Below are 16,466 nucleotides of genomic sequence, written 5' to 3'. Positions count from 1 at the left end.
GACGTACCGAAGTACACATTCACGCCCCCAAAAGCCTGCTTTGTGATTCTATTGGATCAAAACGGCTAAGCCCCTATCAATCAAATATTTTCTTTCAAGAGATTCAATTACTCGCTAATCACTCATCCTACGTCAGCAGTGTCCCCCTTTGTGGGTGTAAACTCACGGATAAGAAATATTAAACATAAAACGAAGCTTGTATATTAATACAAGGCATAAATACATTTATTTGTGAACGCATGCTGCTTTCGAATAGACGATTAATAGATTCACGATGACACAAGTAGCACAGTAATGAAACATGCAAACTTGGACTTCAACACAATATCATTACATCAGCTGTACCGGGATTTGAAAATACTGGATAGAAATGATATTCCGCTGAAACTGATCCCATGGTTCCATTTCGTCATCCGTCTCTGGTTGAGTTATTCAGCGCTGTCCTGTCAATCACTCAAGGCTAAACACAAAGAGATGATCTCAACAGATGTTTTACTTAACATTTCCACTAGGGCTTGCTTTAGCAGGAGTATGTTTTTCGTTAACTTTATTAGAAACATTTTCGCACATTGGAACAACCAGCCCTCTTTAGCACAGCTGACATAAAAGCAGTTTTCTTTTTTCCTTTTGTCGCCGTCTAGACAGAAATGACAGCTCCGACATTTCGTTTGGCACGAAGCAAGCAAACTGAGTGGACAGCGACCTCTGGTGTAATAGTGAAAAATCTTCAAAACGACATAAGCAATAAAGCACAGATGCCACAAGATGGCGTCGTTTCTTCTTAAATTCCAATCACTGAGACAGCTCTGTCTGAAAAAATAATTTCACGCCATTGTTAAAAAAGTTTTTATTTATTGGATAGCTGCACAGAATGTAAACTTATCTTCCCCTCCAATACAGTCAATTCTTTAGCACTATTATACTTCAATCCTAATTATGGAATGAGTTGCATATGCCAACATCATATCACAAAGCTAGGAGATGAGTGTTTGATTTAACTAACTTCACATTCAATTTATTCCTTGAGATATTCAAGATATTCAAAATGTCAGCACCTATAAATGTATTGATAAATATGTATTCAGTATGAACAATTCCCCAAAAAACTATAAAGGGATGATGGAAAAAAGTTGTGTTTTTTTTCGTCATAAAATGCACAGCAGGATTTCAGTGAAGTTTTTTTAAACAGCTATAGTTTAGAACAAGTGGCAGCCTGACTCAACATCAGATAGGACATTTGAGGTCACTCAGAGCTCTTGACACGTGTACCTCAGTACCTCCCCTCTCTCTCCACACAGCTTACGCCCACCGTGTTTTTGGGACACATGCAGGAGCGTCCTACAGGAGTGGCTAAGCAGAGATGCGTGCAACCTCCATTGTTCACGGTACAGTAGTTTTGTCCTGATGGCAGAAATATTACACGTAAAAAAAAAATCTGAGAAAGACAGTATATATAATTCATTTTGTTGTCAAGCATTCCTTTCATGCTCAGTATGGTAATTCTTGTAAACTGGTATGTGATTGGTTTGTGTAACTGATCTCTTGAGACATCACTAACATCATCTGAGGGCAACAACCTTTTTCTCTGTTTCACAGTATTTGGAGACAAAACACAGCGCATCCCAGACGTCAGGGGGCCTCTGGGCCTTGACATTCTCTGGCTTTACGTAATCTTAACCAGAGACAGGGTGCTGTGTGGAAGTCCATTGCCTTAATGCGCAACAGTAACCTTAGTGTTCCCCCGACTTCATCTTGACTAGGCTTCCTGTTGCTTTCAGATTGAAGAGCATGTCAGAAATCTCACTCTGTTCTCTGTAAAGGCATCACCAGGACCAGAAAGGTCAGAGAGCTGAGTCTTTGCACCGTCACTGAAGTTACAGAACTGAGGAAAACCCACACTTGGCTTCCTAAAGGTGACCCCAAACTATGTAAGGGTCACTCCAGTTCATGGAATGATTTAGAGGACGTCCCAGAACAGAAGTGATGTTTTGTGTTTTACTGTTGTAAGTTCTTATTTTCCTTTTCTTATCTTCGCCCCTGACACTGAATACTTACCCTCGCTACAATTTACGGGAGACTTAACCAGAACTGGTCACACAGGGCTAATAAAACAAATCTACACACCCGATGGACACTGTGCGTAGGCTGTTGTGATCCCGTACAAGCGTGTTCGCTTCTGAGGCTGAAACTCATCCGTCTCCCTCCCAGTGTTCCGGTCCACAGCGATCACTCCATCCCTGACACGAACACAAACACTCGCTTAACATTCTGGGATTTCCCAACTGGCGGGGGAAAAGTTAGCTACAGCATAGCTGTGATGAATACTATGTGTGGAAAGTTAGCTGTGATAGCTATGATGATAACTCTGTGTGGAAAGTTAGCGGTGATGATGTGCAATAAACAGCCCCCTGATGAGAAGCGTGGGACAGTTAGGGAAGGGGGGAGTGCAGCACAGTTGTTAAGTTTATTGAGATAGTTTATCCTGTGGTCCAATGCCCCACTAGTCCACAGCCCCCCTTCCAGCTCCCTCCGGCAGAGCTGTGCCCCTGGTGAGATCTGAAGAGAGGCCCTGGACAACCCAATCACAGCCACATAAGAGTCTGAGAAATTGCAAGCAGCTGCCACTTTTCAAAAAGGTTCCCTGACCCCCGTTCCCAACCCCCAGGCACCCTCCCCTTCTCAATGGCAAACACACATAGATGGCATGGTCTGTCTGAGGAACAGGGCCCCACTCTGAGGGGGGGGGGGGGGGTAGAGCCCTCATGCTGCTCATGCAGCAGGAGTGAAGTCTGTGGCGTTCATCTGACCTCTGACCCCATCCCCCTCCCAGCACCCCTCCCTTCCTGTTTGGGTAACACCTTCACCGATTCTACTCCTGGAGTCACACACTAAACCAAATACTCTGGTGTTCATTCTGTGACACCTACGACTTGTGAGACTACTGTTGCCCTATAGTTCAGACTTAAAAATGGAGCGGAAATATTCATAACAGTCTCAAATTCAATGAGTCAAAGAGTGAAATTCCTGCCGGGGAGAAGGAAGTTGTGGTTTGTGTCTTTACCCTACCTTTTCCAGTCAGTATAGTAGATGTTCTTTCCATAAGAGGTCATTCCAAAGGGGTACTGAAGGCCTTCCATTACCTTTCTCCGGTCACTCTGGCCTGGGTTGATACACTCCATCTTATGCGTGCCTGCAGACAAACAATCACATCTAATCACAACGCTCGACCACGGCACGTCCCAACGGAAGATTGTCCCCATTTGAACCCAGCCTACCTGCATCAGTCCAGCACAGCAGAGAGCTCTGGGTGTCAAAGGTCAGGCCATTAGGCAGGCCCAGACCATCCTTCACCAGGACCCTCCTGTTGGTCCCGTCCATGTAAGAGGTCTCGATTTTGGGGGCGTCCCGGTTCCAGTCAGCCCAGTACAGGTTTCTATCGACAAGACCAGTTACAGTTTAAAACAGATTGGACAAAATCTGAAGTGTTTAAAGGGAACACACAAAGTCTTCAGTAAAACGGCTAAGCTCATTTTGGTTAACAGGCCAGGCTTCAGTAATCGGGTCCCACATTCCCAAAAAGCAATGCGGATCAGACGGGGAATCGTGTCCCTTCCCACAGAGCAGGAGGAGGAGGAGGTACAAGGCTCACCCTCTGGTGGGGTCAGCAAGGATGGCCCGGGGATTCACCAGCTCAGTGTCCACCAGGACACGTCTCTGAGTCCCGTCCAGGGACGCCACCTCGATCCGGTCCTTCATAGAGTCCGTCCAAAACAGTGTCCGGCTCAAGTGGTCTATCGCAATCCCCTCCGGGCTCTCCAGATCTGTAGAGGAGCAACACGAGACAGAAGATTTGACTGTCATACATTTCACCCCTGCAGCCAATGAAGCAGTTGTCTTCATAAGAATGGCATTACTGAGCATCAAAGGGATGCTTTCCAGGGTCACAGGTGATCCAGCTCTTAAGAGAACTGCCATGAGAAACAGATGTGTGATTGGAGCAAAGGTGAACTCTGACCCCTGACCCCACCTGATCTGATGACTTGAATGGGTTCTCCCCCCTGCAGGCTGGCCTTGCTGATGGAAGGGGTTGTTATGTCTGTCCAGTACACCATCTTCTCCACGCAGTCGTACGCCACCCCGATGATTATCTTCTCCTGTGAGAGAAGTCAAGTAACCGTGAACCTCTGAAGAACAGTTCCTTCTGAGCGCATGGGTGTAACCGTGAACCTCTGAAGAACAGTTCCTTCTGAGAGCAGTGGTGAAACCAGGAACCTCTGAAGAACAGTTCCTTCTGAGAGCAGTGGTGAAACCAGGAACCTCTGAAAAAACAGTTCCTTCTGAGAGCAGTGGTGAAACCAGAAACCTCTGAAGAACAGTTCCTTCTGAGAGCAGTGGTGAAACCGTGAACCTCTGAAGAACAGTTCCTTCTGAGAGCAGTGGTCAAAACCGTGAACCTCTGAAGAACAGTTCCTTCTGAGAGCAGTGGTGAAACCAGGAACCTCTGAAGAACAGTTCCTTCTGAGAGCAGTGGTGAAACCATGAACCTCTGAAGAACAGTTCCTTCTGAGAGCAGTGGTCAGGGACCTGAGGCTCATTTTGGGCGACAGACGGAAAAGCTTGTTTTCCGACGTCAGTGTTTACGTCAAGAAAAAAGGCTACAAATAAAAGAACTTGAAACCAAGTGTAAGCGTTGGCAGGAAACTGCTAGTTTGGTAATCTTGTTGTGAAGAAATTGTGTGATTTAGACGATTTTACACTGATGTTAACAATTAGAGTAAAAATGTCAACATGTGGCTGTGATATTGCCTTAGCCTTCAGTAGCATATGGTAACCAACACCACATGCTGGTAAGGGCTGGTAGAGAAATTAAATGATCCTACATGCCAAACTGATGATGTGTAAAACTAAAACATTTCCTGAATCTAGTCTCAATCGATTTTCCAAATGATGACACATGCCCTGGTAATAGTGTCCTGAGCTTCACTTGAGGAGATATCACATCAATATTTAGCTTTACTAAAAAGCAGACCCAAAAACTCGTCAGTGACCGAACCGGAAATTTTAAACAAATAATGACAATGTACCAAACAGGATCTATATCACCCTGAAATTGTTTAACTACAGCTCTTAAAAAATGTAAACAAGACTTTGAGCAAGAGAGAAGTTTTCGTCTACAGAACTCCCATGACTCGTGACTAAGTGGAAGGAAGGCCACAAACAGGAACAACGGTTTCAACGGAAAAAGTATGCCAAATTAAACCACACAAAAGATTTAAATGCCACCAGAACAAAATGAAAACAAAATGAAAACAAAATGAAAACAAAATGAAAACAAAATGAAAAATCTTAGAGATTGCGTCAGGACTTCAGAGTCACTGCTATCCTAACCTCATGGTAAAAGTAGCGGTGATTGAGGACTTACAGGTAGGTGGAGGACGGCCTTGGACTCACTCTTCTTCATGTCATACCCCTCCAGAGGGACAAACTCAATCCTCCCACTCTGGGCAAACAGAAGATGTGTTCCCGGGGGCAGAGGGGACACATCAGGCCTGGTAGTGGGTCCCACCGGTGGGGGAATGACCTCTTGGTCAATGCCTACTCACAGACCAACACAAGAGTGAAAGGTGATTGCTCAAGAACTAAGCCCTACAATGATGCTGCACAGTAGCGACTAAAGGACAGGAGGTCTGGTTTGCTCACACATCGGTCTGCTCCCAGGTCCAGTTCGGGTCCCTGGGATCTCCTGCCCATTGCGGTTCACACACCAGCAGTGTCCCGTGCTGCCGTGACACTGGGTGGCTTCATAGGCTCCATGGGGATCGCAGGTGGGGACGTACTGGCCAGGGACAGGGCGTGGCCCTCGGGGGCCAAACTCAGTAGAGCCCAGAAGTCTGTCTCTGTGGGTCTCACACTGGGTTTTTGTCCTCTCTGCAGGAAGAGAATCAACAAATCAGACACATTTGTATTCAAATGCAGGACTGAGTTGATACAATAAATGAACCTGTACTTTATTGTTCGTGCAGAACTCACCGCCAAAAGGCTAACTCAAAGACTTTTCTGTCAGAACTAACTGTTGATATTATAAATACGGTTGGGTTAAACTACAAACCACAGTAAAACACAGTCTCTTCCCACTACAGGACATGAGCATTTCCTTTCCTTCTCCACCATTCTTGGGAAAGAAAAGCACATTCCAGCTGGCACCATCTGGCTTTAGCAGGGATCTCAAATCCAAACAGGAATAAACAACACTGGGACTGAAACCAATCTGGACTTTACTTTTGTTCGATCAAAACTAACAATACAAAACCTTCAACACAGTAGCCACACTAACAGAAATCCTGAACAGCTAGAAAACTGAAACAGTAGTCACACTGTATTTGTATACAATTTGATTTGATTTGACTGCCTCTGGTGTGTTGCAGTCAGATGTTGATGTGGACTTCATGGGGCTGGGGTTGTGTCTGGACTCAATTACTTTTCCACAATAACTCAATAGACTTATCTGATAGACTTATCTGAGGTTGCGGGACCCGGGGATCTCAAACACACACTCAGGTACTCCAGGACTCACCTGAGGTGCAGTAGAATCCATCGCCGTAGAAACCTGGCCTGCAGTGGCAGGTGAACGATCCCTGGGTGTTGTGGCAGTCAGCGTCCTGATGACACCTGCCGGGCTGGCACTCATCCACGTCTTCAGGCCCGGAGGAACAAGGGAGGGAGGGAGGGAGGGAGGGAGGGAGGGAGGGAGGGAGGGAGGGAGGGAGGGAGGGAGGCAGGGAGGGAGGGAGGGAGGGAGGGAGGGAGGGAGGGAGGGAGGGAGGGAGGGAGGGAGGGAGGGAAAGGCAAAGTAAATATAATCTTGTGTCTAATAACGCCTCATCATTTAGCTAGTGCCTTTATGAGTGTTTTTAAAGCCCCTGAAACAAGGCAGTGTAAACCCTTGTTAACATCCCCTGTGTTTGAGGAACACGCAGCGGGTGTCGAGAGGACGGGAAATGTGAGTCCTGTTGGTATCTGTTGGACAGCTCTGTGTCTCTGTCAGCAGGGCCAGGCACATGTCATACTCATTTGCTCTTTTACGTCCTCCTGTTTAACCTCAGCAGATGACTCACATACCTCAGAGCTGAACTCCACCAGGTGGTTAACCAATCACGTCATCAATGCCCTAACAACAGACACCTACAGGACTGCTAATCTCTGGTTATCACGATCAAGACTGAGAATGCTCCACTGTGTCTCATACACTAGATGTGTGATAGATGTCTGGTCGGCTGTATACATGCAGGGCAGATGGTTCCAGCTGTACCTTGACAGTTGCGTCCGTCTCCTACGAAGCCTGGCAGGCAGGAACAGATGAAGGCAGAGCCTCCGGTGTAGCTGCAGCGAGCTCGCTGAGGGATGTCACAGTTGTGGCTTTCATCTGAGCAGTGGTCAACTGGGCGATTCACCTCTGGAGGAACCAATACAGACACTCTCAGATGAATCACAACCCTCACATTGTCTGTTCTGGGTCTAGATGGGGTCAGATGGCTTAGTGGTTAGGGAATCGGGCTATTAATAAGGTTGCCAGTTCGATTCCTGGCCCTGCCAATTTACGTTGTGTCCTTGGGCAAGGCACTTCACCTTTCTTGCCTCGGGGAGAATGTCCCTGTACTTACTGTAAGACACTCTGGATTAGAGCGTCTGCTAAATGACTAAATGTAAATGTTCTGAAAGGTGACCAGACATGATGTCATGTGTTTTTATTTGCTGCCAGATGGCATTGTTTACCGCAAAGAGGATCACAGCCAAACAACATGGACATGTAGACCTTAAACAGTGTGTTTTGTTTTTACTCATGCTCTGACGAAAGTGTTCTGTCCACAGACAGCTGTGTACACACCGCTGCATGTCCGTCCATCGCTGGCAAACTGGTAGCCGTCCAGACACTCGCAGCGGAAGGTTCCGGGATGGTTGTTGCAGATGGCGTGGAGGCCACAGATCTGGGGCGTTTCCCTGCACTCGTCAACGTCTGGAAGAAAAACACAGCCTAAACATCCCTCTCTGTCACAGCATCAGCACAGCAGCCATCAGCATGATGTCAGAGTCTGTGAGTCCTGATTCTGCCTTTGTCTTCCGATCTGACAATCAAAGGCGTTTCAGCGTCTTCCCTCATCAGATAACGACTGAGGATCAGACGGTAGAACTTAATCGGGTTTCCTAATTACGAATGGTTCCAGATAGCATCTTTCCTGTGTCTGTGAAATATCCTTGTTTCTACTCCTGTGCCTGGGAGCACTTCCTCAACAGTCCCCAGACACAAGAGCCAAAGACCCTGGTCGCGTAAAGACTCTGGTGTCCGTCTCAATCTCCGGCTGAACTATGGGTGTGGGACCGCCCCTTAATGGAGAGGGCTTCTGTTTACAGGGTGGCCTCTCAACCAAGACTGTTCTGTGACAAGCGACCAGTTACCCAGGAAGGAAGGGATCAGCAGGAATGCTGACAGGATATTAAACTATGGCTTTAAACAGATGCAGACCTAAATTGACTTGGAAGGGAAGAGTAGGGTCTGGAAAAATCAATGTCTCCTCCATTTATAGTCAAAATACAAGTCTGTCCTTGACTTTAGATTAGTGAGTTCAAAATATTTCCGGCGGTCCCCACAGCGTAAGTATTTTTTTTTCTCTCAAAATGGTAGCTTGCTATCTTAGATTGCTGCCGGACTAAGTTACCTAGCATTGACCTTGTAGCAATGCTACTACCATGCTACTGTATTTTACCATACTAAAGCGTTTGTCGCATAGTTTTTGTCTATCTGAAAAATATTCAATTAATTTTGAAAGTTCGAATCACATATTTGTGATGTGGGGCCCACATTCGAACGATCACATATTTGTGACGCTACTCCTTAACAGGTTAAATCCCAAAATACTCCCTCTATCCTGGTAGGGAATGCTTGAAGACGCACCTAGTTGTAACCGTTTGGCACACAACTCCATTCCATTTCAACAACCTTTTATGTGTTAGTGTAGACGTTTTGCGGTTGTACCATGGCACGTCCGGCCATCCCCGATGAAGCCAGCGCTGCACTCGCAGGTGAACAGGTTCCCCTGTCCCGGCCGGCACACAGCGTTGGTGTCACAGCCGTGTCTTCCCGTGAAACAAGGGTTCTCCACTGGCAGGCCACCCCCTGAACACAACAACACACCCTTTATTGCATTGACAACATTTCAAAACCAACAAGTCAATCCCATCCCATCATACTCAACAACCACTATCTTTCCTCTAATTATCCCCCCAAATCCACACCGCTAGGGGTTTCAATCAGGAGGGGAATCTGTTTTCTCAAACCAAGAAGGAAGTGACATCAGACCAAGGTTGAGACAGGAAGTCTGAGACTGAGAAGAGGCTGCGTGACCTCACCATTGACATCTCCAATCTTGTTGGTCATGGCGTAGCGAATGAGCTGGTTTGGGACGTCATACATGACGAAGATCTGCTCAACCCGCAGCATCTGAGAGGGCAGCGAGGTGCTGGAGGTCTCGTCATGGGCACAGCTCTGGAAGGTTATGCTCTGCCTCCACTGGTAGGTCTTGGTCTCTGAGGTGACACCGCTCTGACTCACCACGTAGTCTCTGGTGGAGGACGATGTGATCACTGCAGGACAGGACACCAGGGTTAGCCAGCAGGTCACAGCTGGGACTAACCTATTTACGTTGGATGTGGATTCTCAGTTCATTTGGGTGGGGAGGGTCGGGGGGGGAGAATGTTTCATGCTTTTTGGACAGTTTTAAGTGGTGTGACAGGAAAGGCAAAGAGAAACAGAGAGGGGAAGACATGCAGCAATGGGCCACGGACAGATTCTCTGTTTTATCTACACAACCTCAGATCCAAATATATGTGTGCCTCAACAACAACAAAAACTATGTTGACTTTCAGCCCTGTTTGTGGTGTGGCCAAGTGGTTTTCAGAAATCCAGCCTTGAATCGAATACGACAGATCACGCTTTGTCTCGGGACATTCCACAATCGCGGCACTTCCAGGACCGGCCTGGTGGACTTACTGTTGCTGCTGTACTGGTAGATCTCTGAGTAGGGCTCTATCTGCACAGAGGCACCCTGGGGAACCTCTGGCACACGGCCCTCCAGGGTGGTGCTGACCACCAGGTGGTCGTGCTCATCGATGCCTTTGAACTCCTGCCTGATGGTCAGCTTCTCGTTGCCAGGCGAGAAGGTCACCTCAGCCTGTCGAGTGAATTCCCCACCTTGACAGAGAGGGAGGTTATGAGGGAGGTCAAGACTCTTGTAAACATTCCTGGCACCAGGCGAACTGTGTCTCATCGGCCCCTGTCTGTACTGAGGTGATCTGAGGGGAGTTTGGGGGAAGATAGATACTGTTCGTGGACTGGAAGCAGCTGGGCCCATGCAGCTGCAGGGTTGTGAGATCTGAAACAGCTGTGTGTCCTCTTCATCCAGGCCGGATGGATTCAATGACTCAATGTTTTTGCACAATGTGAATAAAGGAATGTGAAAGTAGTAAACCAAAGAAGCTTCACAGAAAGACCTCTACAACGTACTGTTAGTGCTGTTAAACAACATGGGGCCTCCCACTCTCGCTCTCTGCTTCTCCCTCCCTCCCTCCCTCCTTCCGTCCTTCCTTCCTTCCCTCCTTCCCTCCTTCCCTCCTTCCCTCCCTCCCTCCCTCCCTCCCTCCCTCTCTCTCTCTCTCTCTCTCTCTCTCTCTCCCCTCTCCCTCCCTCCTTCCCTCCCTCTCTCTCTCCCCCTCTCCCTCCCTCCCTCTCTCTCTCCCCCTCCCTCTTTCTCTCTCTCTCCCTCTCTCTCTCTCTTTCTCCCTCCCTCTCCCTCTCCCTCTCCCCCCACTCTCCCCCCACTCTCCCTCCCTCTCTCTCTCTCCCTCTGCCCCCACTCTCCCTCTTCTCTCCCTCCTTCTCTCCCTCCCTCCCTCTCTCTCTCTCTCTCTCTCTCTCTCTCCCCCTCTCTCTCTCTCTCTCTCTCTCTCTCTCTCTCTCTCTCTCTCTCTCTCTCTCTCTCTCCCTCCCTCTCCCCCTCCCCCCACTCTTCCTCCCTCTCTCTCTCTCCCTCTCTCCCCACTCTCCCTCCTTCTCTCCCCCCCTCCCTCTCTCTCTCCCTCCCTCTCTCCCCCCCTCCCTCTCTCCCTCTCACCGATGATGCTGAAGCCGTTCTTGAATCCGGGCTGCTGCAGGGCGAAGGCCCAGCCTATGACCCCTCCCAGGGCCGACAGCGGCTGCAGAGAAGGCCCCAGCTTGGCAGGGACGGTGCTGATGGCCACGTAGGCCCGCCCCTCGTTGGCCACCACGTACGAGTGCAGGTCGTTGCTGCTGAACTCCATGGGTGACGGATTGTTTCCCACGAACACCCTCCCGGTCACTTTACCGTTCATCCGCTGGGGCTTCCCTGAAGAGCAGAGCAAGACTCAGCAAGCGCAACATAGAAGTATCCTCTTGGCAACATGGATGATAAGAGAACAGTGTACATGTTAAAGGGTAAACAGGATGTGTGGAACATACCCTCAGCCACACACTGAACTCCGTTGCCGTAGAAGCCAGGCCTGCAGTGGCAGCAGTAACCGCTGGCGTAGTCCTTACAGTCTGCAAAGGTGGAGCACTTCTTCCTGTTGTTCGCACACGTCTCAGAGTTGTAGGAGAAGACTGTGAAGCGAGAGGGGATGAAGGCAATTGTTACGTTTCTGGGAGGGAACTTGGGAATAAGTTCATCAGAAGAAAAATCTAAAACAACGAGGCTGAAATTACACTTTGGTCCTTGAGGTGGGTTGCTCCGTACTGTTCAACTCTCACCGTCAACATTGATGTCTCCTCCGTCGTCCACAATCACCACCTGGGGGTCTTGTGGCTGGTAGTGGGGTTGCTGGGGCTGGAACTGGACAGTGTGGATGGGGATCTGGCCCCCGACAGGGCCCTCCTCCTGGGGGTCCGGGGCTGGATGGTAGGGGGGGTACTCCACCTCCTGCTGGTCAGGGTACAGAGAGCCCTCCGTGGGCAGGTCTGTCACCTCGCCTGGGGCCACGTCTGTGAAATACGGAGAGGTGCCCATCTCGTACACCCAAACACCTCGCTGGCCAGAGTTTGTCTCCCTGGAGAGACAGAGAGACAGAGAGAAAGGGAGAGAGGGAGGGAGAGAGAGAGAGAGGGAGAGGGAGACATTGAAAAACGATGAAAAGTGTGATGAGTTTGGAAGCGCAAGAGACAAAATGCGGCAGAGACAATAGGCTTACTCAGCTAGAGCCCTGACAGACGTCTCGTGGTTTGTGGTGGTGCGGTAGTACGGCCCCTGCCTGCTGAACAGGAAGGAGCTCACCAGGCCCTTACTGAAGCCGGCCTGCAGGATCTCACTATTGCCCCTCACAGGCGTGGAGACAAACTGCAGCCCTTTCCTCGGGTAGAGAAGGATGGCAAAAGAAGCCCTCTCCAAGGAAGCAATCACCAGCTGGAAGGTGTTTCTCTGTGCGACGAGATGTTCACGGGGAAAGAGATAACACATTCTGTAAGTTGTCGGTCACGATTCGGAATATCACTGGCTGACAATGGCACACCAGTCCGGATGAGCTCACCTCCTTGTCCACACTGTCCAGGCTGTCTCCTCTGCTGTGGGGCTGGTAGGAGGCCACGTCTGCCCAGGTCACCACCAGGACGTGGATGGGCTCCACCTCATCATCCTCCGGGAAGGCCCTGTTGATGTGGTCTGCTGCCTGCTGCAAGGTAGACACGCTGGCGTCCTGGCGGAAGTACACCTTGCCCACCCCGTCACTCGTGTCCAGGTCCCCATGCAGAGCTGCGATCATGCCGAACCCAGCCGGCATCTTGCCCAGGTATGTCGCTTCACTGCTCGGCTTGGCCGTGGCAACAAAGCCGTTGGTGTTGAGCTGAAAGGTGAAACATACTTTCAGTCAACCTGCAAAAACTAAGCATGTGACTTATGGTTTTTTACGACGCATACAGGTCAACAGGACAGCCGCTCCACTTTGATCTCCATTGAAAACAAGTTGAGCTAATGATCCAGGTCAGTCCTATGTAAACACATGAAACAACAAGACGTGGTTTAATACACCGTTCTACAGAGTTGGAACTTTCCGTATGAACCCGTGCTGTGCTTGTAAAGAAGCTCAGCTCATGGCAAAAACACATTTGTGCTCCTTCCTGTGTAAAGAGAACACAACAACTATTCCTGGCCACAGATGGGGGCGCTTCCTGTCCAAACCTCAAATATCCAGCTCCAGAGATCCCCAAGATCGCACAGAAACCTTTATTAGGAGAACTTCCTGTTTAAATGCTAGATAAAGTTGAGAAAATATCTGTTGACATATTTTTCTGTATGAAATATTGAACTCAAAGGCACTCACTTTTTCCAGACATGATAATCAACATGTCTGCTTCACAAAGCATGACTATTTCCCCAGTGGGCTCAGACAGTTTAGGACAGGTACTGACTCACTGTTCTATGCTGAGTATGAAAGAATTTAGCTCTCCTACTTTCGAGAAAGTGTCTGTGATTAATGATATGCTCTTGAAGGGTGTCTTGGAGCACAGGAAAATCATTCAACACTTTGATGTTTGCCATTTGATTTAAAGTCTCTTAATCACTTTCTGATGGAATAAATCTGACAAATCTTTCTTGATGTCAATAAAACCTCTCCTGCTCAGATGTTCCTCCACCATGTAGCATGTTTATCTCTCTGATCTATAGTATGAAACTATTCTGATAGCTGGCCTTAATCCACAACACCATTAGAGAAAGGATGCAGCATTTCTTCCTTTGTAAAGCAGAATCAGGAAGATAAAGAGCCGTTTGTCTGACCAGCACAATACCACAGCTTTTCCTTTATGCTGTTGCAATTGCTCTTGGGCAATTAAACATGCTCCACAATGACTGCACACTGTGAGAATTAGGTTGATGAAAACATCAAAAAGTCTGTTTCAATTTGACTCATTTGTTATTCTAAATCATTTGGTCCGGGAGGTTGTGGGGTGTTTCATTGGGGCAAAGTGTTATACAAGTCACATATTGCTTTACAATAGTGTGTCTAAGTGTTGCAAACCCATGTAGGAGTTTAACATGAATTACTTGAGTAGATTGCAAAACCAGGTCATTTCAGTACTTTAGCCTCAGGGGCAACAGTAAAATGATAACCTGAAATGTTGGGACTACGTTATTTCCACAACCAAATATAAAGTATTAGCAACGCAACATGATTGTTCATGTGTGCTCATGCCTTAGAAAAGATTCATAGAAATGAATGATCAGAACATATGTGGTGTTGTCATTTTAATTATGTCTTTTTTCAAACGAAGAGCAGAAATAAGCGGCGTGCCGTCCCCGGTGTACTCGTGACCCTTATAATAAATGCGCAGCTGCTCATTTTATGTCAACATTACCTATAGTCACTATTTGACTGTCAAATTAGTTACTTGTTACGATACTCTTTCAAGAATGTTGTGAACTTACATAAATCTTCTTGAATTTTCCATCGTAAAACAATACAGGTTTGTCTAGGGTGAGTTGGTGCGTTTGGTCATTCCCTTGTTCCAGCAACTGGTCTCCAGCGGTGACACCGAATGGAAAGAAATCTCCCCGTGTGATACTCTGCACCGATACCGCAAGCCCGAGTAAAGTAACGGTGATCAACCAGCCTGGTTTCTGCCAGCCCATGTTTTGATATTTAGATACTCCTGCCCAGACGCTGGGTTAGTTCAAATGAGTAGGCTAATAGGTAACGGGAGAGTAGCGCCGAACTTGCCCCCACGCAGAAAAAGCGCAAAGAGATTTACGTCGAAGTTGACAGGATAGACATGGAGGGGTATGGAAGGCCGAAGAGGGCGGGGTGGAGAGGGGAGCGGAGCGGAGCATTTCTAGAAAGAAATTCTCCGAAAGAATTCATAAAAAAATGTTTAATACAAAAAGGAGGTAAAGATAGTTTCAGGTTTCAGGATATTTGACAGATATTTGGCTACATATTTGGATACACATGATCCCAAAATACAAAATGTAAACATTTGAAAAAAGGTTATTCAAAACAATAATAATAATAGGCTATATGCAACTTAATATGTAACTGGGTGAAAATTGTATGTTGTAATAGTGGAAGATAATTATAAACGTGTTAAGAAATACATAAATGGCAAATACTGAGTTTTGTCTTTACAAGCCTGTGGATGGCACCACGGTGTGTTCAGCCGGGGCACCGCACACACACACACACACACACACACACACACACACACACACACACACACACACACACACACACACACAGAGAGAGAGGTCTGGCCAGATGCCAAGGGAAGAATTACTAGCACTGTTGTGCCCCCTGTTTTCTTTCTCTCTGTCTCTTGGACATATTATATAAACTTTGGGGACGGTACACAAGTCACTGTACCATGACTAAGCATGTGAGGGAAGCCGCAATCAGCTTCTCGCCTGGCGGGAATAACGAGGAGCACGCGAACAGGCCTAATCCGAACGGGAGTTTGTGTTGGCCAAACTGCCTGATACTGAACAACACAATGCTTGTTAGAGCTCGAGACCACATGTTTCCTCTTCACCAAACAACATGTATTAAACCACTGGAGGTATCACATTTGAATTTAAACTCAGGGTTTAGAATTAGGCTACGTGTCTTTTTTAATAAATAATTTATAGGTGGGGTCCAAATATTTCGTGTCAAGTCTTACATTGGCCAGTTAATTGTGAATTCAGTGTAAAATACCAGAGCCAGGTTCGCTCTTGTGTTTTACTCTAGATTGGACGGTCAAAGGGACAAGGTTTCAGCTAGATAACGTGTTCTAGATTTTGGGCCAACTACTTGAAATCTTGTATTTTATGTCTCCAGGAATTTTTGGGAAAGTACAGCTCATTAATGCCATCTCCTGGTCATTCATAAAAATGCACTTGGACTTATGGTCTTGGTTTTGACATGATCTTGAACGTATTTGTGTACTGTGTATTATTATCCTGTAACTACAACCACTGTTAAAATTGTGAACGATTAAACGCCAACATGCTGATTTTTTCAGTTATAAATGAATGAATAAAAATGAGGATTTACGGAGTTCACTGGAACTCAGAGACAGGTGCCGGGTATCCTCAGGCGTCAAGCCGCCCACCCATCATGCTGTCACCTGCAGCCTGGGAACCTCCCATGTCCCTACACCCAGACCTGCAGCCTGGGAACCTCCCATGTCCCTACACCCAGACCTGCAGCCTGGGAACCTCCCATGTCCCTACACACAGACCTGCAGCCTAGGAACCTCCCATGTCCCTACACCCAGACCTGCAGCCTGGGAACCTCCCATGTCCCTACACCCAGACCTGCAGCCTGGGAACCTCCTGCCTGGAGTCTAACCAGACCATATTTAGGAAGGCTGCAGACGCAATGGCTGACAGCGAGCATGAGAGAGAAGGATCGACTCTGACGCAAGAATGACACAG

General features: G+C 47.7%; 1 protein-coding gene across 1 annotated transcript; it reads right to left on the bottom strand.

Annotated features, from left to right (window-relative positions):
• Positions 1-830: 830 nt before the first annotated feature.
• On the bottom strand, positions 831-14,839 carry nid1a (nidogen 1a). Its single transcript, XM_047029346.1, has 20 exons — positions 14,484-14,839; positions 12,592-12,903; positions 12,256-12,482; positions 11,819-12,114; positions 11,531-11,671; positions 11,166-11,417; positions 10,046-10,246; positions 9,406-9,639; positions 9,032-9,172; positions 7,886-8,014; positions 7,310-7,453; positions 6,575-6,694; positions 5,701-5,928; positions 5,423-5,595; positions 4,028-4,154; positions 3,650-3,821; positions 3,276-3,433; positions 3,067-3,190; positions 2,125-2,237; positions 831-1,401 (listed from the first exon to the last, which is right to left on the bottom strand). Exons 1-20 carry the CDS (start codon positions 14,685-14,687, stop codon positions 1,271-1,273), a joined length of 3,627 nt encoding a protein of 1,208 aa, XP_046885302.1. The 5' UTR covers positions 14,688-14,839; the 3' UTR covers positions 831-1,270.
• Positions 14,840-16,466: the final 1,627 nt, after the last annotated feature.

The sequence above is a fragment of the Hypomesus transpacificus genome, chromosome 11 (assembly GCF_021917145.1).
Source record: "Hypomesus transpacificus isolate Combined female chromosome 11, fHypTra1, whole genome shotgun sequence".
NCBI lineage: Eukaryota > Metazoa > Chordata > Actinopteri > Osmeriformes > Osmeridae > Hypomesus > Hypomesus transpacificus.
This window is presented reverse-complemented; position numbering and strand designations above follow the sequence as displayed.